Source organism: Morus notabilis, unplaced genomic scaffold, assembly GCF_000414095.1.
Source record: "Morus notabilis unplaced genomic scaffold, ASM41409v2 Scaffold1639, whole genome shotgun sequence".
NCBI classification, from domain to species: domain Eukaryota; kingdom Viridiplantae; phylum Streptophyta; class Magnoliopsida; order Rosales; family Moraceae; genus Morus; species Morus notabilis.
The window spans coordinates 99,737-125,934 of record NW_010366354.1 but is presented as its reverse complement, the minus strand read 5'-3'; the positions used below and the strand labels follow the sequence as shown (position 1 = coordinate 125,934).

Below are 26,198 nucleotides of genomic sequence, written 5' to 3'. Positions count from 1 at the left end.
AACTTAAATTTAATTTTTTTAAAATTTTAATCCAAAAATACAAATTCTTAATTTTTTAATAGAATTTTACCCGCACCAAGCGCGGGTAAAAAAATTAGTGAGTATATAAAAAAAGAGAATAAACAAGTAGGTGTCAAATTGATGCTTGCTTATTCTTGACTTTTGTGCCTTTTTGATTTTTTTTTTTTTACTTTCTTTGTTACGTGAGAGTGAGTTATTTGGAGGTTGTTCTTTTACAACAAAACTCAGAACAAATTTAAACTCAAGTTACAACTTTATTTAAATTTACGTTCTTTTAAGTTTCAACTTTATTCAACTTTACTCAACTTTATTCAAGTTACAACTTCAACTCAAGTTATAACTCAAATTCAACTCAAAAACTACACTCATGTTACACTCCAAAAGAACAACTCCTTGATTTTCACGCTTTGTTGTTGTTTTTTTTTAAGTTATTTTTTCTCTCACTACGTTTTACATGGCATGTGTAAAATTGGGCAATTGTTTAAGCTTTTGAGTTTTTTTCTTTAGCAAAATAATAAAACTCATCATATTTGTGCATTTGGTAGGTAAATTTGTATTATAATTTGTGGCTCGTTATAATTTTTTTCTCATAATAAATACACGTAAATTAAAATAATTTTAAATCTATAAACTAAACGTTTGTAAATAACAAAACTGCCATATTCCTCTATTTGCATGTCACTATTTGTGAAAAACAATAATATTATGTAGGAAGTTAAACGTATACTACGGAATAGTTGCCTTTTTTTTTTCTTTTGGGCGTTTATAAGCTCTTTTTGTTATTGTTCTTACAATTCATAGTGTGGTTAATTTGTTTATGTTTTCAGACTTTTTACAATTATTGATTTCATTTTTCTTTCGATACATGTTATACTGCATCACTTAATTGAAAGGTTAAATGGTTGAATAAGGAAAGAAAATAGTATGTTTTGGAAGAAAAAAAAAATATTAGGGAAGTTCCATTTGAAGCAAATTGAAAAGAATTTTTTTTTTTTTAAACTGAAAAGAGAAAGCTAAAAACAAATAAATGGCCGAAGTGGATATATTTATAAAAACAAATAAAGAATAGCTGAAAGAAAGTATTCTCATGATTTTTAAATTTATAAAAACAAAATATACTTGATATATTTAGGGAAATTAGTCTGGATGGTCTTTTTTAACCATCTATTTTTATAAATAGCTGAACTTTTTTTATTTTACAAAAATGATCGTTATGTTTACATGAGTCAATTAGTGATTGACTTATGAACCACAGTCTATTAGTGATTGACTCACGGTCAATAAGTGATTGATTCATTCATTATTAATTTATTAATAATTTATCATTAATAAACATGTAATTTGTTGATTAAAATTGATAAATTACAACTTAATTTTAGTTAATTATTAACTAATGTTGATTAATAATAAAGAATAATCAAGTTACCACTGAATTAATAAAAAGGTCAATTTTTACAATTTTATAAAATTTTAGCCATTTATAAAAAACATCCTTAAAAATGTTATAAAATAATAGTAAAATTATAAAACAAAAAAAAAAAAAAAAAAAAAAACCAGAGAACAAGAGATAAGACATAGGAGAATTGAGAGACAAAATAACTCTAATCTTTTATTCACTTGTGTGGAGTAATCCAAACATGCTCATATCATCTCCATTTATAGGCTAAGAGCCATAAGTAAAGGTAAGGGTAAAGGACATGAGTTACATAAGCTACATATACATTAAGATAAGTATTATGGAGAACAACATTAATGGAAGAATTATGAAGGATATAATCAGATCTAAATGAGAGGTTATGGAATATGAAGTGGTGGCATCCACACTAATTGTTTCACGACACTTCATTTTAGATGTCCACCTACCAAAGAATATGCCTCGTTAAAAACCTTAATTGGAAAAACCTTGTGGGAAAAAAAAAAACCAAGTGAAGAAAAAGAATACATTATTCTTGTAAGATTTACGTTTAGAACTCCCTCATTAAAAACCTTGCTAGAAAAAAACTTAATGGGGCAAAACCTATGCTAAGGGAAAAAGAGTACAGTACACAATAGCCTCCCCCCTCATATCAACATGTCTTCTTCAACAACAATAAAGATCTCTGAGTCGACGCGTATTGATCTTGTGCATCAATTTCTCAAATGTAGCTGTAGAAAGTGCCTCAATTAACAAATCTGCCAAGTTGTCACTAAAATAAATTTGATGGACGTCTAGTTCTCGTCTTCTGGAGTTTATACGCGAATATGAACTTCGGTGAAATGCGCTTCGTTATGCTCCTTAACTCAGGCTAAACAGATTGCATCTCTTCGTCGAACGCCATTGGAATTCTTTTGACGAATGAAAGAAAAAGAACACATGTTTATCAAATAAGTTGGATTAGATATCTCAATCATACTCAGTACCCTCTAACCTTATGAATTGTAAATATTTCAACATGATTCAAAATATGACAGACAAAAATTTACTTTGTAGAAGGCCATGTTATAACAATGCCACCATATGCAAACAAGTAACTTGTTGGTAACCAACCAAATTTGACTTTAAGTCGTGCCCAAAACATATTTTTATCTGGTGTTCATGAATATGACCAAATACTTATTTAACACCACTGTCATATCAGGTCTTGTAACAAAATAACACTCAAGATATAATACTTCCAAACCCAAAACTTCTTACATTATTATCTCGAGATCGAAAACAATCATCTTTCATTTCAAATGATCAAACAACCATAAGAAGATTCATTGGAGGTATTAAGAATGTGAACATCCACAGTAATAAGTCTTATTTGTAAATCTCTTCCTTGAATGTTCAACAATTAAGAATATGCCTCATTAAAACCTTACTAGGCAAAAACCCAGTGTGACAAAAATTCTAGTGAAGAAAAGAGTACAATATTCTCATTCTTATAATACACTACTAAAATTGTCTCATTAAAAACCTCGTCAGAAAAACCCAGTGGGACAAAATTATGACTAAGAGAAAAAGAGTGCAGTGCATATTTACCGCCTCATATAAATATCTATGATTATTCTAATAGCCAGCAATTTTATTTTTAAATAATTAAGTCGACACATATTTTTTTGTAACTCAAGAAACTTTACAGTCGACTATCATAGTCCTTGAGTACGTTAGCACTTTACTAATATTTACAATATTGCTCTTCATGAGTTTATTTGAATGATAAATTGACTATTTTTGATGGGTACATCAAACAAACCACTACCCATAGTAAAACAAAAATATTGTAAGGAACATAAGAAAACAAGAGATAAGGCATAGGAGAATTGAGAGACAAAATAACTTTCTAATCTTTTATTCACTTGTGTAGAGTAATCCAAACATGCACATATCATCTCTTTTAATAGGCTAAAAACCATAAGTAGAGGTAAGGATAAAGAACATGAGTTATATGAGTTACATATACATTAATTACGTAAAATTAATGTATACATTACACAATATTAAGGGAAGAATTATGAAGGAGATAATGGGATCTAAATGAGAGGTTATGAAATATGAAGTGGTGACATCCACCCACCCTAATTGTTTCAAAAAAAAAAAAAAAAGAAGGTTATTTGTGCTGAAATCCCTTCTTTTTTAACTGTAACATTTAAAATAAAATGGTTTGGTATCAATACTTGGTGTTACGTGCACCAAAGTTCTTATCTTTTTATCTAAATACCTGCATTAAGAACAACGTTACCATCTTCTAAGAAGTTTTCAATAACGGGTGTTAAATATCTAGATACAGTATTCCATTCGCAAACTTGCTTAAATGCATTTCGATTCTGCGGGTCAGCACACCTCAAAAACCTCAGCAAATCTTTCAAATTATCTGCTATTAAAAATTTAAAAACGTTGATCATACCATAATCAAACCATTACCGCATAGAAATATAGGGTAATATAGCACAGTAATCCTTATAAACAGATTAATCGATAGACGATAAACCGAGTTTAATTTAATTTCACTTCAGAAGACACAATAACACTAATAAAAAAAATCTCAAACGCCAGAGTTGAATTTGCTATGAGATAAATTAAGCGATGACAATCAAGAAAACTCTCTACTCAACCCACTGTTTTCTCAGCGACCAGACAGAATCCTAACGTTCGTGAAACGGAAAAACAAAATATGGAAATGAAGTAAAATCATTCGCTTTATTTTGCTTGTTCCAACAATTTCATCGCGAAGCCGAGAGGAAACTATAGAGAGAGGTGACAAATGTACCTAAGCAATACTCTTCCTTTAAGTACCCGATCGCATTGCCATCTCTATCCTCTTCGGCCTCGGACGTAGATCGCCAATGAGACCCCCATGTCCATCTTACTGCGGTATTAGGGTTGAAGAAATTGGGGATTTTGCAAAACCTGAGAAATCCCGAAAGCGATACAAATCCAATCTCTGTGAGGAAGAAGAAGAAGAGCACGGGCCGTAATGTGGGGCTGTGCGTACTTGGGCTTTTTGGCAGCCCAATTCATTAGAATTGGATTGTTAAATTTATAGATTTGAGTTTTTAATTTAAATTGAGATATAATTTTATATGAGAGTTTTTATCTGTAGTAAAAAAATTAAATATGATTTTTTTTAAAAAACTTTTAACTATAGTAAAATTAGAATTGAAAATTCAAATTGGTAAAATGAACAAAGTCTAAAAATTTCTAAAAAATAATCACATTTAACTTTTTATTACAATAAAAAATTTTCATATAAGATCACCTTTCACTCAAATTAAAATTTTAAATTAACAAATTAAATGCCCATAAAATTACATTTTCCCGCGCGTTTTGAGGCCGAGTTCATACTCTGGTACAGCACGGTATACCCTGATTCCAAGTAACCACTACGTGGCAATAGATAATTAATTTGGAGTTTTTTCAACTATAAAAAGTAGACGTTGGGGCTTCGGGGCTTAGCTCAGCCCAATTTTGATATTTTCCGCCCAACAACCCTAAAGTGTGAGACTTTTTTACTTTTTTTTCTTTTGAAAAAAAATTCTTAGCTTTTACCTCTTACTCTCGATAAATACTCTTTAATTAGTATAATTATTTAACTAAAAAGATTATTAGGGTATGTTCATTTGGGCTATCCAATTGGAGTTGGCCCAACTTATAGATATTTTTGGGTGTAATATTACGTTCGGTAACCCAACTTCGAATCAAGAACTCGAGTGTGAATTCGGGTTATGAAACATCACCTGCCCCTTGAATTTCAATTACTCAAGTCTGTCCGCTACAATGTAGATTCTCTGCAGAAGCACGTTTTCACACAGGCGTGGGTTACCGTTGCCTGGATCAAATTCGGCGAATTTTTGGCCTGCGTTGTCGCAACCCATCCCCATTCACCACCGTGGAAACCAAGACCAGCCGACCCTAAACCCTAAACCCTAAAAGAGAAGCCAAAAATTTCTGAGTTTTTTCTTTTATTATTATTTTTTTCTTGAACAAGAGAAAAGACCAGGGAATTCGAGGAAGAGAGAAGAGAGATATCAAGGAGGGGGAGAGAGCAGTGTGGGGGTTGTCGGTGTTATTACTATTATTATTACTATTATTATTATTATTATTATTGGAGTTATGTTTTTATTAAAGTGAACACAAAATTCAAGTTCAACATTCACAAACTATCCAAGTGAACACACAACTTAAATTTCAAATACAATTCTAATTAAACTCACTTTTTTAACTCTAATCTTGAATTTTAAATCGCTGAAACGAATGCCCCCTTAATTGTTGATACTTGAATTCATACTAAGCCTATTATGGATACATGCCCAATCCTTTGCGTCTTGCGACACAATTGGGCTCATTTTGTGGATTCAAGTCACGCTTGGGAACTCTTGTGGGTTGTGGTTTGGTGAGTCATGAGTGATGGAGGATTCAACCCAAGAAAGCTTTTCCTTTGTATTTGGAAGCCCAAATTCCTTTATTGCATCCCTTAAAAGGCCTAAAACTCAAGTCTGATCCTTTAGAAATTGTCTCCAACTCACAGGCTTGAGAAATCCATTAGTTTTGGCTTATTTGGATGCTTTTCTGGCGACCAGACATGCCTCTCGGAGCACTCCCCGTGTCAAGCATGCTTTCCTAGCTATTCTCCGTATCAAGTTGTCCATTCGGAGCACTCATGCGCATTCGGAGCAACTTGAGCAATCTGTTGTCAGAGCAAGTACAATGGCTGCTTGTTCATTCTCGTACAAACAATCTCTGACAAAGGATTGACACGTGATTAGACCCCCAAAAAAGGAAAGTCTTCAGAGCACTTGGTTGAGTCAAACACTTTTGGAGATTTCAGGTCTAAAGTCATTTCGTATTAGCCCAAAATTCATAACTTGGCCTCCAAGTATTTCCACTTCTAAGGTGTCATTTTGCCTCCTCCGATAAGGTATATGGGATTTTGCTCCAAACGAAATTACATGTGCCTTACTTCATCAGAATGCCATCGGAGCAAATTTCTAGAAACTTTTCATCCCATTTTTAGTGAATCTCTTTGTCAACATCAGAAAGCTATCTGACACCTTTCTTTCGAATGAGAAACCCTAAAGGGAAACGAATGACGACGCGTCATGATCATATTGGATTGAGAACATTCATCTAATTATGAAAAATGTCGTATAAATAGAAAATGACGAGAACGAGAAAGGGGCCGATCCCTAGAGATTCGGAAAGGGAGAGAGATATTCTTATATTCCTCTATCCCTTCTGTGTCTTTTCCTTTCATTCCATATCCTTTGGATATTCTTTTGACTTGAGCATCAGAGTGTTTTTTGGAGGACAACTCCCGACGCCCACTAACGAATGAGTGAGCGTAAGACGACGGAAAAAGAGGAGTCTGACTACCAAAAGTTGATGTTTGAAAAACCATACAAACAAATAGTATAATTACCAACAATAAAAATAAATAGCATATTTTATAATTTTAATATGTTGTATTCTAATTTTACCCTTTATGTTCCAATTTCATATTACGTTATTTCCTCCTTCTCCCCATTATAATGGTGGGTTTATTATCATCCCTACTTTTTTAACACTCTTCCTTGAATGACTCACCAATTAAATTTTAAATTTTGATTATTATTTGTTGCATCCCTTTTAGTATTCTAAAAATATTGTTATTTGTATATTTTCTCTCTTTTCCAACCCACCATTTTTTTTTTAAACTCCAAGCCACCAATCAAACAGTAGCTCGTCTTTAATTTGATAATTGTTTTCTTTTGTTTCGATTTTTTTTTTTCCAAGATTCTTCCGTCATATATATGTATGTGCGACCTTTTCTATTTTTTTTTTTCAATTGACATTTTTTTTTCTTGGAAAGTAACTAGTTATAATCTTGCTTTCAAATTCAATGTACCGGTTAAAACAAATAAACTTTCTCAATCTTTCAACGTCATATAATTACTATTAGCTTTGTTAATATAATACAAATATTCGTGCAAGATAGTTTTATTTATTTATTTACAAACCCTACCTACCTAGAAAGGTAAAGTACAAGAAACAACGAAATAGCGTAGGAAGCTATGTAAATTTAGGATTTTTTTACGATGTTTAATTAAAAATTTGAATTAAAAAGTAAATTTATATGAGTAAAAATTGTAATAAAAAAATAAAATTTAAATTTTTATAAATGAAAGCACTGAAACAAAATACTTAAATTATAATTCAAACTGTGAAAATAACTAATTTTTAATTATTCTAATCAACAACCCAGTTTTAAGGTTTGCCGCCTCATTTCACTCGAGTCGAGTAGGGAGAACTCATAAAATAATGTCATGACCAAGGACGGAAGCTTGGGATTGGTGGGGCTCCAGCCCCGTCTGACTCGAAGTGATCGCATTATATTTTTTAAAACTTTAAAGTTTTAATCCTATTTTATTCTCACCTTTTGTTTTATTTTACCCCTAACTTCTATATAATTGACATTTTATGCAAATGTCCTTAAAAATTTCATTCACAAGAGTTTTTACTTTCACTTATATTTTATTGTTTAAATTTTTTGCATGTAGCCATTATAATTTCAAATATAAAAACTAAAATAAACAAAATATCATTCAGCTTATATACGTGAAGAAAGAAACGAAAGTGAAGAAATCAAGAGATTGTGCTATGACAATCTTCCAATGCTTTTGGTTCCGAATGGAGAAAAAGGAAGCCGTAAATGGGATGTTTACGATATATTAGCTAACAAATTCATCGCTATGGTAGAGCTTCCTTCGTATGGTAAGACGATTTTGTGGCTCTTTAAAAGGGTGGTTAGTAATTGTTGATAAGAAATCTGTGGTGACACTTTACAAACCCTTTATAGTTAGGGAAGGAAAGATTGACGTTTTTATCGAACTACCTCCATTGTTTCCTCTAGAAAGAGATTTTTGTTTCGATATATCCATTGAAAAACATATCTTTAAGGTAATTACGACCTCGTTTATTTTACCGATTTAAGTTTAAAATTTGAGTTTTACTATATTAAAAAACTCTCAGAAACAGTCACATCTAACTTTTTTACTATAATAAAAAACTCTCACATAAAGTCACATCTCAACTCGAATCAGCGAACTAAACGGACCCTACATTTACACCCGACCCTATAAAAAAACCAAAAGATCTAATTTGTGTGGTCATCTTGGGACCATTTTGGGAATTAGCGTACATTAGACCCGCAAGAGACAACAAATGGACACGTGTTGCCGGTATGAAGTTGTTTGATGATGTTGTATACTACAACGATCAATTTTACGCTCAAACTTGGCGGGCTAATGAGCTTGCATCTTTTATGCTATGTTTGGTAGGAAATAAAGAAAATATGATAGAAAGTAAATATATAAGTGATGAAAAATAGTAATGATAGAAAGGAAATTGATTTTTTTTTTATGTTATTTGGTATGAGAAGATGAAAAAAAAATGAGCTTACCTTCACTTGTTTGGTATTGAAAGTTAAATTGGAAGGAAAGAAAAAATATTACTTATAAATTACTTTTATACCCTTAAATTTTTTACTTGGATGTTGATGAAGAAAAATGTAGTTTAGTAACTTTGTTCACTTTAATGAGTTGTTCTCATTTTTCATTCCATTTTTTGCCCACTTGTGGAAAGAAAAAAAATAATAGGACCCACATGTATTATTTTTCATTCTATTTTCTCTTCCTTTCTCTTTTCTCTCTTACCAAACAACCTACATTTTCATTTTTCCTCTCAAAATCTCTCCACATTCTTCATTCCTTCTACTTTTTTTTTCCTACCAAACATACTCTTAAAGTTGTTTCCTCTTGTAAATCATATATAAAGTTAGTTACAGATCATGAGATACTGACCGATAATGAAGAAGAATATTATTGTTATAAGAAATGCCTTGTAAAATCTCATGGAGGAGAACTTTTACAAGTTCAGAGGCATATAGATGCAGATTATGATAATTTGGATCGTTTGACGAGGAAATTCAAAGTCTTCAAATTGAATCTTGATGGACCGAGATGGATTGAGATGAAAAGTCTAGGTGATTTTGCTTTGTTTTTAGGTGATAATAGTTCCGTATCTGTCCTTGCCTCTAATATTGATGGGTGCCAAGAAAATTGCATATACTTTACACATGACAAAGGACTCTTTTTCTTATATCGGCACTCATGGACCTAGAGATATGGGCGTGCGTGTATAATCTTGAAAGTGGAAGCAGAGATAATTGCCAGAATGCAAACCCGAGCACCCATTTGTGTGTTACCGTGATAAATATTTCAAATGTTATTCATTTAATTTATATATTTTTTTCATTCATTTTAGGTTTAGTCTTTATGACTTATTATGATGTTTATAATAGATGTTATATTTACTATTCAAGTAATGGATTACTTCATTACAAAAAAAGAAAAAAAAAAATTGGTTGTTGACTATTAATTTTATCTTCAGACGCGTGTGTTTTACTTTATGTTACACATGGAATTTATCGGCCTAAATGTTCAGAGACCAGAATCTAGCTGTGTTTGGAATTAATTATGTCTTTATTTTTTATGTTTTTTGAGAAAAAAAATGAAAACGTTTTTAAAATGGCGTTAGACGCAATAAAAATGAAAAACAGAAATGAAAACGATTTTTTGATTTAATATAAAATGAGAGAGAAATGAAAAATGACTTTTAGTCGTTTTTTAATTTTTATTTTTGTTTTCTCCTCTCTCGAGCAGAGAGAGAGAGAAAGAGACATTAATAGGTTTTTTTACACTGAAAATAATCTATTGATAAAACTACTAAACGGATTTTTAAAAATAATTTCTGTCTGAGATTGAAAACGTTTGCATTTTTATTTTCACATAAAAAATAAAATCATTTTAAAACGAATTTCAAACGCGTTCTATAATTATTAGTCTCTATATATATATAGATATATTTCGCACTAAATTACGAAAATACGACAAAATATATGCAAGCAGGCGCACAAGCACGAAAAAAAAAATTGAAATGAATATAGGCAACCAATTATTCCCTTCTCCTTAGTCCTTACCCCCTTAGAAGTAATTAAACTACATGACAATATTTCATACTTGAATTGAAATTTAGCAAAAATTTTAAAATATTATAAATATAGTAAAAATGAGATAGTAATTATTATAATGATATCATATTTTATACTATATAATGATTTCATATTTTGTACTATATAATGATATAATTATTATTTTAATGACATAAAATTGATATAAAATTTTGTTATTTTTGTAATATTTCAAAATTTTTATTAAATTTAAACTTTGATATCAAAATTTTGCTACTTGTCTAAATCACCCCTTATTCTTATATGATAAGTAACACATTGAAATGCAGTGAATATGATAATGACTAGCGATAATTACCATGTAAAGTCGTGACGGTGATTACAACAATTACTAACCGAAAAAGAAAAAAAAAATCTGCCGTTTTCTTTAATTAACTTGGACCGTAAAAGCAATTAGAGAATCCAAATTCTTCACACAAAAAAAAAAAAAAAGAAAAAGAATAAGAAAAGAACAAGTGCATAAATCATGAAATTCCAACTACGCACCAAACTTATTCAAGCAGCATAGATATTATAATTTCCAAATAGAGATCTAATTAAAAGAACAAATTCTGATGTGACTCACTTTTAACTAATGGAAATCTATTACGGAAAAACATTTAGAGCCCGTTTAGTTGGATGATTCGTTCTCTGATTCGAATCATGGTTCATTATTCGCTACAATATTTTTTTTCACAAAAAACACACGTAAATCAAAAATAATTTTAATTTCATAATTCTAATCCATCAACAACCCAGTTAACACTTAACAGAATTACTCAAGTAACAAATGAAAAATTAAAATCCACCATTAGAATAGGTAACTAGCATAATATCATGTAACAATACTCATTTATTATACTCATGTCTAAGGACTAATATGTAACTTGGGGAAAAAAAAAGGAAACCATAAAAAAAGGAATGAAAAACAGTTGGTGGGGATTATAAGATAAACTAAAAATTATACACTTTCCCCTTGAGCTCTCATGTGCTGTTTTATACACAATCTTTTAAAACTAACCCTATTCGTTTCGCTAGTTTGAATTTTCAACTTGAGTGAAAAGTGAATTTTTGTGAGGAAACGTTGTAGCACAAAAAAGTTGAATTTGAATATTTGTACGAGAAAATTCTGTAGCAAAAACTTGACTTTTGATTTGAACTAACGAAACAATGAGGCACATAAAACCCATATCAGAGCAGAAAATGACGGCCAACTTGAGTCAATCTCAACCTGTACCTTCAGTGACAAATCCTTCCTTGCGACCTCCAAATCCTGGCCTCATGAGCTTCTTTTCCCTTTTCCCAATCTTCCACATCTTCTTGTCATGTTGCTTTGCTGTCATCTTTTCTAATCTCTATTCTCTTATGTTGTCTCTCTGCTTTTAGAATGCTCTCCTTCCATTTATGAGCATTCTTTTGTTGCCTTCTCTTTTCCTTCTGAATGCTTTGTTTCAACAAGTTGGGATCGAAGTGGACTTTGATCCCGGAAGCTCGGCTTGTTGCGGCACTCCACGAACGCTTCTTCGAGATAATGTTCCCTTTCTCTGGCCTCTTAAGCCCCTACTATTTAAAAAGATTCATTTGATCTTCTTCTTTCCCATGCTTATCTTCATTCCTGAGTTTGACATGACTGATATATGTCAGCTCCTTTGAAGCTCTACAATGTCTTTCACTCCACCGAATTACCAGCTTTCTCTCCTCTTTTGCGCAATCCTTTCTTCTCCATTCCCTCATTCTTCTCGTTCGCTTTATCCGAGCCTCCATTGTACTGCTAGCTTGAAATTCTTCAATTCTGTTATGGAGCTGCCGCCGGAGCTCCTCATACGTCACCATCTTTTCACTCATCACCATCTTGCTTCTCCTTTCCCAAGCTTTGCTTCAACAAATCGTGGGTTGCTGATGTTATACTTTGTTTCCTTCTTGGCCAAAGTTCTTTCGGCTTTGCTTAGACCTTGAATCCAGGGCTTATCCTTGTCGTCTGTGGGTAGATACAACTTTGCTGGGATAAGCTCGACTAACTTGTCAAACAACAACGCATGCTGAGGAATTATGGTCCATGGAGCATAGAAATTTATTCCCATCGTCAAACACCGCGCTTCAAAATAGAGATTTTTGTTCTCACTTTATTGTTTATTAATTTTAAGAGAGAAAAATTTCAAGAAAATGGCACAAAAGTAAAAAGATTAGTTAAAATGGCATACTATCTATAATTTCTCTAATTTTAAATTGTTAGCAAAATGAAGAACCATTATTGTTCAACAGGAGCTATTAATTTCTCATGGAAAGAAATGCATATTTTAATTCCTTATTTGAAGTAAATTTTATAACAGATAACATGATTCACTGATACCTCTACTTCTTTCATTAGTAATCTGGGCATTTGAAAGGCAAAATGTAAAGCCGAAAATGGGATACAATAGAATAACCATTGATTGCCAATTTCCTTTTAGGTTTTCCAAGAGAATTTACAATATTCAATTGGCTGGCAGAGCAGTATGCGCTCCTAGTAAACAAAGGATAAACGGTTCAAACTTCTATCTGATGAGCTTTGTCGGAGAGGTTGGGCATGGGTCCATCCCATAACTCTGCTAACTCCTTCCTTATCCAAGAGATGACAATAACTGGTCCCAGTGTAGAAGGCACCTAATATATTCACAAGTTAAAAATTTTCTGAAGGGCCAAACATCAGAGAGAAAAGTAGAACAAAACCAACACAAAGAAGCAACAGAAGATTACCAAATAAAGTAGAGCAGGTTGAGGGGAATGAGTCAAAACACCAGCCGCCAAAGCCGTAACCAGTCCGATGGCATAACCAGGAAGGGCATACCAAATGTACTTGTGCCCCTTTGAAGAATGCAGCTCCAAGAGAGTGACTGTATCTCTGGTCCTTCGATGATCAAACCAGAGGACCAATGCCAGAAGCATGGCAGGAATCGCCTGCAAGATAACAAGATTGAAACAAATTTACAAATCGTGCAAAGACTAGTGCAAACAAAGAAGTAATTTGTTGGACTTAACAAGGGAGAATGTGCCAGAATGATTATTTTCGCATAATAAACCACAACCTTAATAGACCATGTTTCCAGCCCACCATTTATCCAATAGTACAAATTGTTTACAGCCAAAATAAAGAACCAGTGGAAAAAAGGAAAGATAGAGAGAGCGGCTTCATATTTCCTTGTCAAGAATACTGAGCATTCCAACTTAAGACATTGTAGACCAATTTATCCAAATCAATCAATTGATGCTATTCATAAAAGCGGTGCATAAACGTGAGTCAACATTTTAGCCATTCGGAGAGATGAATGTGTTTCAACTATATAATTGTTTGAGCAGAACAACACGAGTGCAGAAGAATATTCAGCATGACTCTTCATTGTGATAGTAATCAATGCAATACACTACTACAGTTGGCATAAGTAATATAATACGGATGAGAAACGGATATCATACCATGTCACCAAGACCAAGCATCATGAAGTCTGAGGCATTTCTTCCGGGAATCACTCCACCAAACAAGTTCCTGGGAAAGACAATCTTCACAGGCAACTCCAGCTTCTTTGTTATCATTTGCAACCCAGGAAGACTCAGACTATTAGCAACAGTGTGAACAGGATTCGATGCTTGTTGTGTTGCAACTGAAACCATGACATTCGCCCCGAAAAACCTCTCGGAGAAGAATACCCAGAATATGTCATATACGAACAAACAAATAAGGAGTATTGCACAGATTTTGATGTTTGGTAGACGCACGTGGCTAACAAAGGCAATGCATATAGAGATGCCCAACAAATTGTTTAATATCCAATGCCCAGAAACAAGCCAAGAGGCAACTATACCAACACAGAAAAAGAGTAAAAGCCCTTGGATGCGAGTAAATGACTTTGAACAGCACCGCGACACATATGGGTCAGCCAAACCAAGCTGAGACTTTAAATAGGCTACATATGGAGATAGGCAGAAAAAAAGGGATGAAGCAGAAGCTATAGCTGTGAATGCAGTGAGGAGTTGTGAGACTGAAGAGAACAGATAAAACATCATAAGCAAACTAAAAGAGCTCATTACTGGAATCATGAGCGCTTGGGACCGATCTAATGTAATTGATGCTTCTGATAAGTCACGATTGTGCTCCATTTCTTTTCCATAATTGAGAGCACGAAATGCAGATCCGAAAGTCACAGCTACTGCAGTCACAATTAGTGAAATAGGAGCAGGCTCCAGCAAATACAAAAGTTTCCATAAAGGCTCCATGACTAAATAAGTAGAGCTATTTGTTTTCTTGTCTTCTTCTTCTCTCCTTTCTTTTTCTTTTCCTTTTAAAAAAAAAAATATATATATATATATATATATTATCTGACAGACGTCCTCATAATATCAGAATTAGCAGATGATTTGCCCCCAAAGTTGCATCTTTTCTCCGATCAACTGCTGCCTAGAGAAATCTGCCTAGAGAAATCGGTGCAACCTGCAGAATGATGAGCCAGAGAAATCGTCGAGAGTTTATTGAAATGATACAAGAAAAAAGTATTTGCGCCAAATCAACACAAAGAGAGGATAAGATACTTTGGAACTTTTGGTAGATAGGAAACTAGATAAAACTAAAAAAAAAAAAAATTAAAACAGATACGGAATAGAAATGCATGCAAACTAACAGGTAATCTAAGTGATAAGTAATCGAAGAGAACCCAACCTCACAATTAGACTAATTCTGAATTTGCCAAGTCTAGTTTCTGTAAAGCTACAAAAATGAAACAAACAAAAGATGAGACTTTTATCCACCACATAGGTTAGAATGCAAATATGTATACTTTACTTTACGTGTTTTAGGTAACTTGACAGTTAAAAAATGGGAATTTGATAAGTTGATAACAGCGAATTGATAAAGGTTTCTTGTTTTCCAATTTCCATATTACCATTTTAAAATATCACCTAAACTGACTCTTGGATATTTCAAAAAAGTAGTATATTGTTCCTTGGACCTCTTATTAAAAAAAAAAAAAAAACGTTCTTCTAAACAATTTCAAGTGAACCTATAGCCTGAAAGGCTGAAACCGTCTCCACAAAAGCCCAAAAACTATTCTACAAGAGAAAGCAAAAATCTTCAGCACACCCAATTTCCATATGGAGAAAAATATAAGATCATTCAATGAACCAAATGTAAGATTTTAAATTTTCTTTCCCTTTATTTTGTCTCCTCGTCCAAAGAAAAATGTAAAAAAAAGGAAAACTTAAAAAAAAAAAACTACAAACACAGAAAGTAAACAACAAGATAACTAATTTAACTCTGAATGTTACTCTCCTAATCTCCTTTTTCCTTTTCTTTCTACCAGAAACCAAAATTCGACCTCGATGAGTTTGAGGATCTCAGAATTCATGAAGACCCAAACTAATCTCCACGAAAAGAATCAAACTTTCTCATTTTCCTTCGCTTTCTTACCCAGTTTCCAAGCAACCAAACAGAACCCAAAACCCCAAAATTTCAAATTTTCCTTTTCCTTTTCTACCTATCTCGCATCAACCAATAAATCCCCGAAACAAACGTATAGAACGAGAAAACCAAACATCTAAAGACTACAAATGAACAAAAAGAAATGAAATCAACGAGTCACGTTATACATGCGCATTATAGCACAAGATCTGAAGAAGACCAAAAACTTTGAATCGGAAATTAGGGCAAACAAGAGGTAACTAAATTCAGCAAGGATTTGGGAGGACTAACCTTGGACTTGGAAGAGTTCGGAAAAACCTTTTTCTTTCTCTCTGATCAATAAGGTTCTTTTTACGGAGCAGTATAACAAAGAAAGAGCAATTTGTTAATTTACACTCTAGCCCCATAAGTATAGATATTTTACTACTTTCCCCTCATATTTGCAGTTTTAATTCATACAGGTGCTTCAAGTCATTCTTTACTGTTGTATCTGTGTTTCTCACTCTCTCTCTTATTTTTATTTTTTTGTTTTTGTTTTTGTTTTTTGTTTTTTGTTTTTTCTTCTTCTTTTTTTTTTTTTTGGTTCTTTTCAGGAAGCAATGTACACATTCACAAAGTAATGATACTCGGCATTGAAATTAGAAGCTTGGGTTGGGATCGATTTGATTAAAAATTTTGGAGCCATGGAAAATAAATGTTTTTTTTACTTGAATAAAAAATAGTGAAAAACGACATGAAAGCAATCAACAAGAACGATAAAAACGATGAGAAGTAAACACGAAAGCAACATGAAAGACAATAACAGCGGTAAGACAACAAAAACAACATCAGATTCACAAAACCACAACAACAACCTGGCAAGTGACTGGAAAATAAAAAAGACCAAAACCTCAAAAGCGACATAAAAATTTTAAACTACAGACACTTGAAAACGTCAATAACTCTAATATAACAGAAAAACTTTAAAACCACATTTATTACGGAGGTTCTCTAGTACCGTATTGATAGACTTTTTTTAACTATTAAATTTATGTATTTTTTTAATTTTTAATTCGAGTTCAAATGTGATATTTTTTAAGAGTTTTTCACTGTAATAGAAAAAGTTAGATGTGACGTTTTCTGAGAATTTTTTACTGTAAAAACCTAGAACTGAAAACTCAAATTAGTAAAATGAACGAGACTTAAGTTTTTTTAACTATTAAATCTATGTACTTTTTAATTTTTACGTGTTTTTATATAAATTTGACGGACAAAATACATGACTTATTAAGTTTTTTTAATTATTAAATCTATATTTTTAATTTTTACGTATTTTTATATACATATAATACCTGACTTACTCTCCGATCCTTATTTATTAACACAAGGAAACAATGACAATAAAAACGACAGGAAAATAATAGACGCAAAAAGCTGAAAACGATGGCAACCACAAAACTACATCAAAATTGAAAAACGAACTCATAGCGATCTTTGTGTAATTTGCCTTTACCCGATGGTTGGTTTTTCTGTTAAGTAGATTAGATTTGACTGTACTGGTTGTGCTGTGCATATCTTGCTGGTGCTGTGTGGAATGCGTAGCGACTTCAACAAACAATCTCGTAATCGTTATGTCATTTCTCTGATTTGTGTGGTTCTTTTTCAATTTCGGAACATATTTAGAGAAACCAGTATTAGTACCTGAAAGCAGTTGTGCATGTAAATACAGAACAAGTAAAACGACTACGAACTCCAACAAAAAAAATAAAAAAATGGAGAACTAAAAATTGGCGTCAATTCACAACTTCAGTTCTTCTTCTGGTGGTAGCACAGATTCTATTTGCAACCTGGAAACTTTTGTTGCACCATGAGGACTTACTGGCTGCTAATTCTGAATGCCTGTTCATAAAATAGATGGGGCACAAGCACAACACAAGACATTCTATGCACGATTACATGCAATTGAGACATCTTAATCTTGAATCTGAAAAGATGGGGTTTTGTCTTTTCAGATTTATATTGAAGAAGACTACTCGCGAAGCGTATTTAATAGTGCTTATACCGTCATCGGTTGTACTAGTGGCATCCATTTGTTGAGTTGACATCATAACTTTATGCTTGAATTCAAAAGGCTTTTTCCGCGTGCCCTCTGATTGGCTCTGATTGGCTAAAAATGGAAGTGGGGATATTTCTGTTCATTGGAATAATGTCATGAGAGAATGGCAACGTGCCAAGAGAAGAACTAATAGCATTATATGATCAAACAAGACTGATCTGCAACATTTACGTTAGCAGCATATGTAAAATGCCACTTACTTTAATGTTAAACACCACTTTTAAAGTCTAGTTATTTATCTAGTTTGATACGAGAGAGAGAGAGAGAGAGAGAGAGAGAAGAAACCAGACAATTCAGCAGACAAATGGAAAATTAGCATTGACATTTAGAAAATTAACTAGCATACTATCATGCAACAATACTCATCTATTATGCTAAAGTCTAAGGGCCAAACGAACTAAGAAATAAGGGAATGGCAAACTGTTGGGTGGGGAATGTAAGATCAACCAAAATTATACACTTTCCCTTGAGCTCTCATGTGCTGTTTAAACCAATTCTTGTGGAAATAAGCCGATAAAGCCCATATCCAAGCTGGAAACAATGGTCAACTTGAGTCAATCTCAAGCTGTACCTTCATTGACAAATCCTTCCTTGCGACCTTCAAATCCTGGCCTCACGAGCTTCTTCTCCCTTTTCGCAATCTTCCGCATCTTCTTATCATGTTTCTTTCCTGCTATATTTTCTGATCTCTTCTGTTGTCTCTCTGCTTTCAGCTTCTGTGTGGTTTGAACTCTTTCCTTCCATTTCTGAGCATTCTTTTGTTGCATTCTCTTTTCCTTCCGAATACTATGTTTCAACAACTTGGGATCATCATGAATCTTGATCCCGGCAGCTCTGCTTGTTGCAGCCTTCCACGAATGCTTCTTCGAGATAACGTCCCCTTTCTCCGGGTCTTTCCTTGCTTCCTCCAACTTCTTGGCCCTCTCAAGCTCTTGCAATTTCGAAAGCTGCCTCTTCTTCTTCTTCCCCCCATGCTCGTCTTCATTCCCGAGCATAACATGACTAAATGTGAGCTCTTTTGAAGCTTCTACAATGTCCTTCTCCACTTTATCTTCCGAATTACCAGATTTAGTCTCTTTCTCCTTTGCCTCGGTCCCCCTTTTGCGTTTCTTCTGCTCAATTCCTCTCTTCTCATTCCTCTCATTCCTCTTGCTCGCTTTATGCGAGTCTTCAGTGTTTCGAGTAGCCCGAAACTCTTCGATTCTGCGACGAAGCCTCTGCCGGAGCTCCTCATACGTCACCGACCTATTATCATCATCAAAACCAAACAAAACAGGTCTGGTCTCCATGTCATCGTCATTGCTGTCATCATCATCTTGCTTCTCCTTTTCCAAGCTTTGCTTCAACAAATCAATGGTTGTTGCGGAAGACTTGTCGGGATCCAAACGATCTCTTCGAGCTTTCTTGATGTTCTCCATTGTTTCCTTCTTGGCCAGGGCTTTTTGGGTCTTGTTTAGACCCTGAAACCATCGCTTATCGTTGTCGTCTGTGGGTAGATAGAACTTTGCCGGAACAAGCTCAACTAACTTGTCAAAGAATTGAATGCCGATGAATTATGGACTTTAAGTCAACAACAGGGGTGGAATCAACATCACTTTTCACCTTCTTCTTCTTCATCGTCTACACAAACATTTTAAAATTAATACGACACTAAAGAGTTAGTCACCAGTAACATTAAACTTTCGGACTTTTCTAAAATTATGCCACCAAATTTCAGACCAGCTCTCAGATTATATTAAAAAAAAAACGGAAAAAGAATTTAAAACCAGAAACATATCATTATATCAACCCAATTACACTGGAAATTAAGCTAACCGAAAGAAATCAAACAATGGTGAAACTGGAATCAACGTTTTCAAAAAGCAAAAGCAAAAACAAAAACAAAAAAGCCAAACAAAACAAAAAAAAGGTGACAAAGAGATTTTTCTACTAACCTACCTGAAAACTGAAGAACCCTAGATGGGAGGCGCCGTGAAATGGATGATTTGTGGCCCCAAAACAATGGCGGAAGAGGAGACAGTGAATTGCTGAGAGAGAAAGGGAGAAATAAACCCTAGAGAGGCAATATATGTATGGGTCGGGTTGGGACTTAGGGTTTTGTAACGACAGTCGACAAAACGTCTAAAAAACGACAATAACCATATGGAAAATTAAAAACGACAAAACAATAACAGAAATGGCAGAACAATTTTAGAACGACAACATAAAATATGAATATAAAACTATAAAAACCAGAATAACGGCAATGGAAATTTAAAATGAATAATTTTATTATTTAAAATGAATAATCTTATTAATTATTCATGATTTTTATTTTTATATTTCTAATTATTATTTTCCATAATTTTAATTATTCAATTTATTACTTTTTACACCTCGTCATTATAAAATATTTTTTAATATTGCAAGAATGCTACATTAATTACTTATTGAAAAATTAAATTTAAATATTATCATTTTCAGTAATAATAATTTTAAAATTAATTTTCACTTACAACATTTTTTTTCTTAGTCGTATATTAAGGCCTTGTTCATTTCACCGATTCGAATTTAGAATTCGAGTTTTATTACAATATAAAGTTCTCAGAAACAATCAGATCTAACTTTTTTGCTACAATAAAAAACTATCACATAAAATCACATCTCAACTCGAATTACAAACTCGAATCAGCGAACTAAACGGATTATAATTTATTAAAAAAAACACGAAGTTCATAATACTCATATGTATAAGTAAAAAAAATATCATATTCTGAAAATAAAAAACCTTCCTCATCAACATATATTCATACAAAAATCATATTTATAAAAAAAAAAAAAAAAAAAAAAAAAAAAAAAAAAAAAAAAACCAAAATACTTATATTGCATGATCATCCAATATTGCAATACTCAAAAAATAAAAGCACACAACCTTAAAAAGGAAAAAAAAAAAATAATCAAAGTGCACATATACTGAGTTATTAACATCTAAACACATGCTAAAGATACCGACGAACAAAATCAAACCTAACTTGTCAAAAAGTATGCATGTAAAACAAATTGAGTTTAGTTAACAAATATTCTACCCGAAATCTACAACACAAAACATACAAATCATGTCACGTTTAGCGGGAATAATTTCTACCGGGCCTTCCCTGACACTTGAGCATTGGGAAAGGGATTTCTAATCAGATTTATGGTTTTTTTTTAATGACCCAACCTTTTATGACGATTTTGGTACCAGTTCTTACTATCGACGCGTTTTGATATCGTAGAAAACAGTGACGTAGTTTAAATAGTTTTTTTTTTTATAAAATTTTTTCTTTTGAAACTCCAAGGTGTTGCAGAGAATAATGTCGTAGTTTAAATAGCTTTTTTGTAGTGAGTTTATACGGAGAGCGAAATTCCCGTATGCTCCAAATCAGAAATACTCTACTATACTTGTACTGGATGTGTATGACTTGTACCCATTTTTGGAGAAATCATACTTTTTCTTAATTATTTGGTCATAATGCAACATTCCAAAAACGTGGCAAAACCCCAATTGCTAGAAACATGCGTGAAGAACAAGAAACAAGCCAAACAAAAAAAAATATGTGAAGAGAAAAAAAAAAATCGAATAGCAGAAGCGCTGACATTTTGTTTCTCTTTCTTTTTCTTTGTTTTTTCCCCCTTTTGAAAAAAGGTTGACATGTGGTAACCATGCAAATTATTTGGAACCGCTCATCACGGATAAACACAGGGCTATACTAATTTCAAACGGATCAATAATAAACCTACCACTTGCACTACTCACGGACACGGTTAAGTGGTTGCTGACCCAAACCGATTTTTACCAAAACTTTACGTACACAAATTTTCTTGTTTTTCCCTTTTTACTTTATCTTTTCTCCTCTTCTCTTTCTAATTCTTTTTTTTTTTTTAATGGAGTTATACACATATAGACTCCGTTAATTTCAATTAGAATTTTATTATAGTAAAAATATCTTAAAAATAACACATCTAATTTTTTTATTATAATTAAAAATTCTTAAATAAAATCACAAATAAATTCGAATTAAAATTCCAGCGCACAAAAACAGTACTACACGACAAGCCTGGCATATCTTTGTCCACTTGCCAAAAACGTAGCCAAATTACCTAAATACATTCCCCTCTTTTCTCCTCTCCCTTTCAAATCACATTCTCGACTCTGAAGCTTTAATCTAGTGTCGTTTTGTCATCCTCAATCAGCGAAAAGTTGTTTCCATTTGGATGTTATATCGTGTCCTATATTTAGGTTCTCTGGATTTTCGCGGATCTGTATTTCTTCTGATGAAGTGTTTCGCCGTCAGTATACTTGTCAGGCTTAATTAGAAAGATATAATCCTCCCAGAGAAGGGAGATCTTTTTCTGTAGTACGTTAAAACGTACGGGAATGAAGCTGAACGTCGTCGTTTTGGCTGCGCTGGCTGTGCTAACGTGCGCGCCATGGCGGGTTTGTTCGGAAAAATCAGAGGAACATCGGCTTTTGGTGAACATGACTCTGGTTCGCAACGCTTCGACTGTCGGAGCCCGTAAGTTTTTTTTTTTTTTTCTTTTTAAGAAAAGAAAAATTACTTCGTTTTTTTCTTATTATTTCTAAAATATACGTAAATATATGTGTGTGTGTATATTTGGTTCGGTAGTTTGCTTGGACGGAAGCTTGCCGGCGTATCACTTGCACAGAGGATTCGGAGCCGGAGCGAAAAACTGGCTTCTACAGTTCGAGGTAAAATTTGAGACGCCAAAATTTGATTCATTTTCCATAAAACGAAAAATTGAATTAAAAAAAAAAAAACTACAGAAAAAAAAGAGAGAGAAAAAGCGCTTTACTGTTGTCCAGTCCTACAATGCCATGTCGGCGTGGGTGTGCATGGAATGAAATTTGACTGGGTGAAGAAATCGAGACAGCCAATGACCGGTTAGGACTTGGATTCGATTGGCTGTTTTCCATACGACATCGTATTTTCTCTCTCACTTTTTCCTTTTACCTTGTGTCTCGTGCGTTCTCTTCTCACCGCCTCCCTAAGCGGCCGCAGTCATTGCTCTCCATACAAATTTCTCCACGTGGCACGGCCATTTAAAATTTGCGTTCATGATTCCAGCTTGTATATAAAACACAAATAAATACAGTAATAATTACCATAAATTGGACAATAATTGTGGAGATCCAATAAGGGGCATGAAATGCGGCGTTGGTGTGAGAGATGGTCCCATAGTACAACGAAAGCTGGTTTGTCCTTTGGACCCCAAAAAGGGAAGGTCTAAAGAGCAATAATAGTTGGATTACTGTTATGTATATTTATCGTTCCTTTAATTGATTTTTTAATTTAAATTGATATGTAATTTTATATGTAAATTTTTTATTATAATATAAAAATTAAATGAGATTATTTTTAAAAAATTTTTACGATTAAAAAAATTTAAATTAGTAAAATGAATAGGAGCTTAATTGAATACGGATGTCTTTGTGAGTGGGTGGGTCTAATTCAGGGTCTAATTTTATTATATGAATGACAGTTCTTAAATTGCATTTATGAATAATTTCTAATGTTGTATTTGTATATAGGGCGGAGGGTGGTGTAATGATGTTGAATCATGCTTGGATAGAGCTGAAACGCGCAGAGGATCAACACGTTACATGACCAAATTGGAGGTCTTTTCAGGAATCCTAAGCAACAATGCTTCTCTCAATCCAGGTCTAATCCTTTACCTCCTATATATATATGTATATATATGTATGTGTATGTGTTTTGGAACTATTGTTCTACTATGCAACTGTTTGAGGTTTCAAAGATGATTTAATTAATAATGAATGAAGACTTAATTTGAGCACCATAAAAAACAAAACAAAAAAAACGAATAAGCAATAAAACCACTTTACTCAAATCTTTCAATGCTACCATGTGATGCCATTTTCTTCTTTAATCGTATGGTTTTATTATGCATATGTGGATTGTGGACCTGTGGTTCCTTCCTAGTTGTACTAATAAAAGTGGTTCCATGTCTTAAATAGCGACAAATGAGAACGTAATCTAGGAAAGGCTATACATATGACCGCCCAAATAAGAAGACTTGAGACAATAGTGTCTGGCAAGTTCAAAACTAACCCCAAAAACTAACGAGAATGGCCAAAAAGAAAGTGACGAATTCAAAGAGCACTTTTTTTTTATATTATAAAAGGGAGGCTCTTTTCAGGAACTATAATTAAAGTAGATTCATTTTCTCCACGTCACATGTTTCTTAATTCCTGCTTCATCATCCATTTACTTCTCTAGTGGTTCACTTGAAACTTGTATTAGTCGTAGCACATAGGCATCTCAATTTCATGTATTTAAAATTATTCTCATTTTATATATATTTTTTATAAAAAACAAAATATTTTCGAATCATAACACAAATTTTTCTTTCAAACGTAAATTTTGAGAGATCATTGTTCTCTACCAGAGTCGAATAGCACTAGTGTATGATCTATATGGTTTTTTATACAAATCAGGGACCTGGGGACAGGCTTCATGGCCTTCGTCATGTTCTCTCTTTTCACGTGATTATTAGCTGACAATAAGAAGCCTTTAAATCTTGTCAGTTTTTTTTGTTTTTTACTCGAGACTATTTAAAACCATTTACAAATGTAATTATTGTCTGTCGTACAGTTGTAGAACTGTTGGGAGGGTCCTATGCATTACCACCTCTTTCTTTCCCTGCGAATAACAATATACAACATTATAAACGGATTCTTATTGAGTATAACTAGCTCGTTTAGGAAAATAATAATTGTTGCCCCTCATACTATGTTACTGTACATTTCACTTTTTTTTTTAATTTTTAATTTTTATTTTTATAAATGTTCCATTTAGTTTAATCTCCATTGTTAGATGCTGAAAATAACGATTTGAGTGGTTAAATTTTTTTCCAGCTTTTAGCTGACAATCTTCTTTTTAACGTTCGAGATCGTCTCTTTCTATTATCTAGTAGTTCTGATTTGGGCTGTGTAGTACGACTGTAGTTTTGAAAATGTAGAAAGGTTGCTGTTAAATTTTAGTGGTTTTGGTTAATAGAATTCAACATCATTCCATTTTTTTTTATCACCAGAATTCCGCTTTGATGGATTGCAGTATAGTTTACAGTACTAAGAATTTCTTCTCGTGGTTGAATGCAACCTAAATTTTCTTATTTACCTCTTCTCTTTGCTGAAAGCATGACACATACCAAGTTACTTAAAGTTTTAACCAGTTCAAGTCAGTTAAATAAGAAAAATATTTAGAGATACTATCAGTGTTAAATACCATCACTAATAAAAAGTGGATTACACCTATGAGTCTCATATTACGGAACTCATCTTTTATTAGTGAGTGGTGCTAAACACTACCGGTACCTTATAACATTGCTTTAAACAACATCCAAGTGAGGCTTATTTTTTGTGCACCTTAATGAATGTTCTATTTTCTTTGTTTTTTTTTTTAATCCTTCTGTTGGCCTTATATAAAATTAGCAGATATTGATATTCTGATTTGTTGAGCAGATTTTTACAATTGGAACCGCGTGAAGCTTAGATATTGTGATGGAGCCTCTTTTGCTGGAGATGCAATATTTGACAATGGGGTAAAAACTTTTTTCTTTTTACCATGTATTTGTGCACGGCATCTAGTCTACGAAAACGGTACTTTCTTCACAAGTTCACCGAAAATTGGCTAGTTCTGGCTGTATCTAGTATTTCCCTTTCATGTGATTCTATGGCTTTCACATAACCATGGACATGGTACTAATAATCAAAACCCTCCTAAAAAAAAAGGCTGTAATCCCACTATACAATGACGGAGACAGAGGGGGCAAGGATGGGCCATGCACCCCCTAGTCGTTTTTTTATTTTTTATTTTTTAATATAGTGATTTTAATTTTAATATAATAAATTAATAATTTGGGCCAACCATATATTATATATATAATTAAAACTGTTACTTATATATACATGTTAATATAATCTTGATTAAAAAAAAAAAATTTGGCCCCTACCAATAAGAATATTGCTGTCATTCCCACTAGATGGTCAAAACAGATGGGATTTTCCTGTGTTCTGATTTTTCTTATGATTCGGTGCTCTTAAGAAAACATCAATTTGTTATGTACATTTTGTATTCTTCAGCAG

At 33.0% G+C, this 26,198-nt stretch overlaps 3 protein-coding genes and 1 long non-coding RNA gene across 5 annotated transcripts in view; 1 reads left to right on the top strand and 3 right to left on the bottom strand.

The window, feature by feature from the left end:
- Nucleotides 1–1,947: 1,947 nt before the first annotated feature.
- Nucleotides 1,948–4,397, bottom strand: LOC21411179. The gene is made up of 2 exons (XR_002903263.1): nt 4,254–4,397; nt 1,948–2,346 (listed from the first exon to the last, which is right to left on the bottom strand). It is a non-coding gene; the product is annotated as an uncharacterized LOC21411179 (long non-coding RNA).
- An 8,468-nt stretch (nt 4,398–12,865) lies between these two features.
- LOC21389933 (signal peptide peptidase-like 1) lies at nt 12,866–16,306 on the bottom strand. 2 transcript variants are annotated; one of them, XM_024173439.1, is made up of 5 exons: nt 16,249–16,306; nt 15,220–15,267; nt 13,983–14,994; nt 13,266–13,466; nt 12,866–13,172 (listed from the first exon to the last, which is right to left on the bottom strand). In XM_024173439.1, the coding sequence occupies exons 3-5, from the start codon at nt 14,778–14,780 to the stop codon at nt 13,056–13,058; spliced, it is 1,116 nt and encodes a 371-aa protein (XP_024029207.1). In that variant the 5' UTR covers nt 14,781–14,994; nt 15,220–15,267; nt 16,249–16,306; the 3' UTR covers nt 12,866–13,055. The 2 variants fall into 2 exon arrangements, with proteins under 2 accessions (XP_024029207.1, XP_024029208.1); XM_024173440.1 differs by lacking the exon at nt 15,220–15,267 and having other exon boundaries at nt 16,249–16,290.
- A 2,048-nt stretch (nt 16,307–18,354) lies between these two features.
- Nucleotides 18,355–20,094, bottom strand: LOC112093910 (ribosomal RNA-processing protein 14-C-like). Its single transcript, XM_024173445.1, is given in 3 exon segments — nt 18,355–19,594; nt 19,596–19,672; nt 19,991–20,094. Coding segments are annotated over 2 exon segments (1,056 nt in total). The 5' UTR covers nt 19,670–19,672; nt 19,991–20,094; the 3' UTR covers nt 18,355–18,612.
- Nucleotides 20,095–22,293: 2,199 nt separating this feature from the next.
- LOC21389932 (pectin acetylesterase 9) overlaps nt 22,294–26,198 on the top strand; it is a 7,958-nt gene continuing 4,053 nt past the window's right edge. The window contains exons 1-4 of the mRNA XM_024173431.1: nt 22,294–22,587; nt 22,699–22,781; nt 23,622–23,751; nt 25,575–25,654. Coding sequence (XP_024029199.1) covers nt 22,449–22,587; nt 22,699–22,781; nt 23,622–23,751; nt 25,575–25,654 — 432 coding nt within the window. The 5' untranslated portion in view covers nt 22,294–22,448. The remainder of the gene's footprint in view (nt 22,588–22,698; nt 22,782–23,621; nt 23,752–25,574; nt 25,655–26,198) is intronic.